Below are 2,821 nucleotides of genomic sequence, written 5' to 3'. Positions count from 1 at the left end.
TCACTCTCCGGCTGCGGTCACTTTGGGAAGTGGGTGGAGACTCCAGCACCTCCACGATGAGGTTCATCTAAAAGAGGGCCTGTGGAAGGGGCCAAATGGTGGGAGGAAGGAGAGTAGGTGGATCATTAACCAGCAGGGCTTAGCCCCATTGGTCCCCAACACAGTCAGGCCAGGGCTGTCACTGAAGGGGAGGAGGCTCCCTTAATGTATGTCCAGTGCTTGGTTGTCCCCGAGGCCTGGCCCTGCTCTCCTCCGACTGCTTCCCAGCCCTGGGATGGCGGAGGCCAGCTTGAGGAGCTGGCTGCTCTGGGCCCTGCTCCTGTACTCGGTGAGTCTTGGTGCTCCTGTCCATGTCCCTGCTGCCTCCCACTGGGGGCCCCAGGGCCAGCTTGGTACCAGGCGGGGGCTGCTGGGCCACAGTGAGGGAGGACCTTGTGGTCTTGGGGCCAGGCTGGTCTCTGGACATGAGAGATCCCAGGCCCTCAGAGGAGGGGGGGGTGGACCGTCTCCAGGTCATGGGGTCAGGGAGAGACAGCTGGATTGGTGTACCTGGAGCAACTTCCATCTCTGGCCCTGCTGTGGGGTCCTAGATTGAGTCAAGGAGGTGCTGGCGGTGGGTTCCCAGGCGAGCATTGCTTCAAGAGGACTGAACATCCTGGGGTTGGGATGGGTCCAGGGCGCTCGCTTCCTAAGTTCCTCGCTCACTTGGATGTCTGGGAGGTGGGTGATGGTTTTGGGCCCCAAGTTTGTGCTGATGCTGGCGGGGTGGGGTGGTTGGCTCCAGTGAGACTCAGGCTGTGGGCAGAGCCCAACACCCATGAGGCACCTTGGGGCTCCCTTGCCTCTCTAGTGTGACCTCCCTGAACTGCAGGTCTATCAGACTCCATCACCCTCAGGAAGAAAGGCCTGGCTGCACGGCTCACTTGTCACTCTAATATGGGCCTCTGGGAAACTGCCCACCCCCTTCCCCCCGGTGTCCTTCCTACCCTCATGCCCTGTCTGCCGCTGCCTGGACAGCGCCCACTGTGCCGACTCGTGTCAGGCCCCCGAGTGATGTTGCTGTGCTCCGCAGGCCCAGGGTGAGCTGTACACGCCCATCCACAAGGCCGGCTACTGTACCTTCTACGATGAATGTGGCAGTAACCCAGAGGTGTCTGGAGGCCTCCTGTCACTGTCCAATGTGTCCTGTCTGTCCAACACACCGGCCCGCAGCATCACGGGAGAACACCTGGCCCTCTTGCAGAGCATCTGCCCCCGCCTCTACACCGGCCCTGACACCACGCAGGCCTGTTGCTCTGCCAAGCAGCTGGTGTCGCTGGATACGAGTTTGTCGATCACCAAGGCCCTCCTCACCCGCTGCCCGGCCTGCTCTGACAACTTCGTCAGCCTGCACTGCCACAACACCTGCAGCCCCAACCAGAGCCTCTTCATCAATGTCACCCGTGTGGCCCAGCAAGAGGCCAGCCAGCCCCCAGCTGTGGTGGCCTATGAGGCCTTCTATCAGAGCAGCTTTGCCGAGCAAACCTACGAATCCTGCAGCCGAGTGCGCATCCCTGCAGCTGCCACGCTGGCCGTGAGCACCATGTGCGGTGTATATGGCTCTGCCCTTTGCAATGCTCAGCGCTGGCTCAATTTCCAGGGAGACACGGGGAACGGCCTGGCCCCTCTGGACATCACTTTCCACCTCGTGGAGCCCGGTCAGGCTCTGGAGGACGGGATGCAGCCTCTGAATGAGGAGATTGTGCACTGCAACGAGTCCCAGGGCAATGGCGCAGCGGCCTGCTCCTGCCAGGACTGCGCTGCATCCTGCCCCGTCATCACCCGCCCCCAAGCCCTGGATGACACCTTCCACCTGGGCCTGATGCCAGGTTGGCTGGCTCTCATCATCATCCTCTGCTCTGTCCTTGTGGTGCTCACTTCCGTCCTCATGTGCTTCCGTGCGGCCCCCCGCAAGGACAAGGGCAACAGGGAGGACCCCAAGGCCAGTGCCCGCCTCCCTAACACACTTAGCCTCTCTGACAGGCTCAGCCTCTACACACACACCTGCCTCAGCCGGTTCTTCCAGTGCTGGGGCACGTGGGTGGCCTCATGGCCGCTGACTGTCCTGGCAGTGTCTATCGTGGTGGTGGTGTCCTTAGCAGGGGGCCTGACCTTCACAGAACTCACCACGGACCCCGTGGAGCTGTGGTCGGCCCCCAATAGCCAAGCCCGGAGAGAGAAGGCATTCCATGACGAGCATTTTGGCCCCTTCTTCCGGACCAACCAGGTGATCCTGACGGCTCCAAACCGGCCCAGCTACAGGTACGACTCCCTGCTGCTGGGGCCCAAGAACTTCAGTGGGATCCTGAACGTGGACCTGCTGCTGGAGCTGCTGGAGCTTCAGGAGAAGCTGCGGCACCTGCAGGTGTGGTCTCCCGAGGCGCAACGCAATATCTCCCTGCGGGACATCTGCTACGCTCCCCTCAACCCGAACAACGCCAGTCTGTCCGACTGCTGCATCAACAGCTTCCTGCAGTATTTCCAGAGCAACAGCACGCTCCTGCTGCTCACGGCCAACCAGACGCTGACGGGGCAGACCTCCCAGGTCGACTGGAGGGACCACTTTCTCTACTGCGCCAAGTGAGTCCTCGACAGGGTCCTGACAGAGGACAGGGAGGTGGTGGGCCTGCCAGGAGCTGGGCCAGGTGCACAGCCAGTCCTGAGGAACCAGAGGCTGCTGTGCCCATGTCTCTGTCCCAGGGCCACAATGTGCCTGATTCTCTGTGCACTCCTTCCCCAGCCCCCAGTCCCCTTGGTCAGAATTCCTGCTCACTGTAGCAGA

At 61.9% G+C, this 2,821-nt stretch overlaps 1 protein-coding gene across 1 annotated transcript; it reads left to right on the top strand.

Moving 5' to 3' along the window:
• Positions 1-274: 274 nt before the first annotated feature.
• Positions 275-2,619, top strand: LOC103583768 (Niemann-Pick C1-like protein 1; the record flags this gene model as incomplete). Its single annotated transcript, XM_008564997.1, has 2 exons — positions 275-328; positions 1,073-2,619. Coding segments are annotated over exons 1-2 (1,601 nt in total), but the record flags the coding sequence as incomplete, so codon positions are not given.
• Between the last annotated feature and the right edge of the window lie 202 nt (positions 2,620-2,821).

Source organism: Galeopterus variegatus, unplaced genomic scaffold (genome assembly GCF_000696425.1).
Source record: "Galeopterus variegatus unplaced genomic scaffold, G_variegatus-3.0.2 Scaffold27923, whole genome shotgun sequence".
In the NCBI taxonomy this organism is placed as follows: domain Eukaryota; kingdom Metazoa; phylum Chordata; class Mammalia; order Dermoptera; family Cynocephalidae; genus Galeopterus; species Galeopterus variegatus.
Note: the sequence above shows the minus strand (reverse complement) of the source record. Positions and strands in the feature narration are given on the sequence as shown.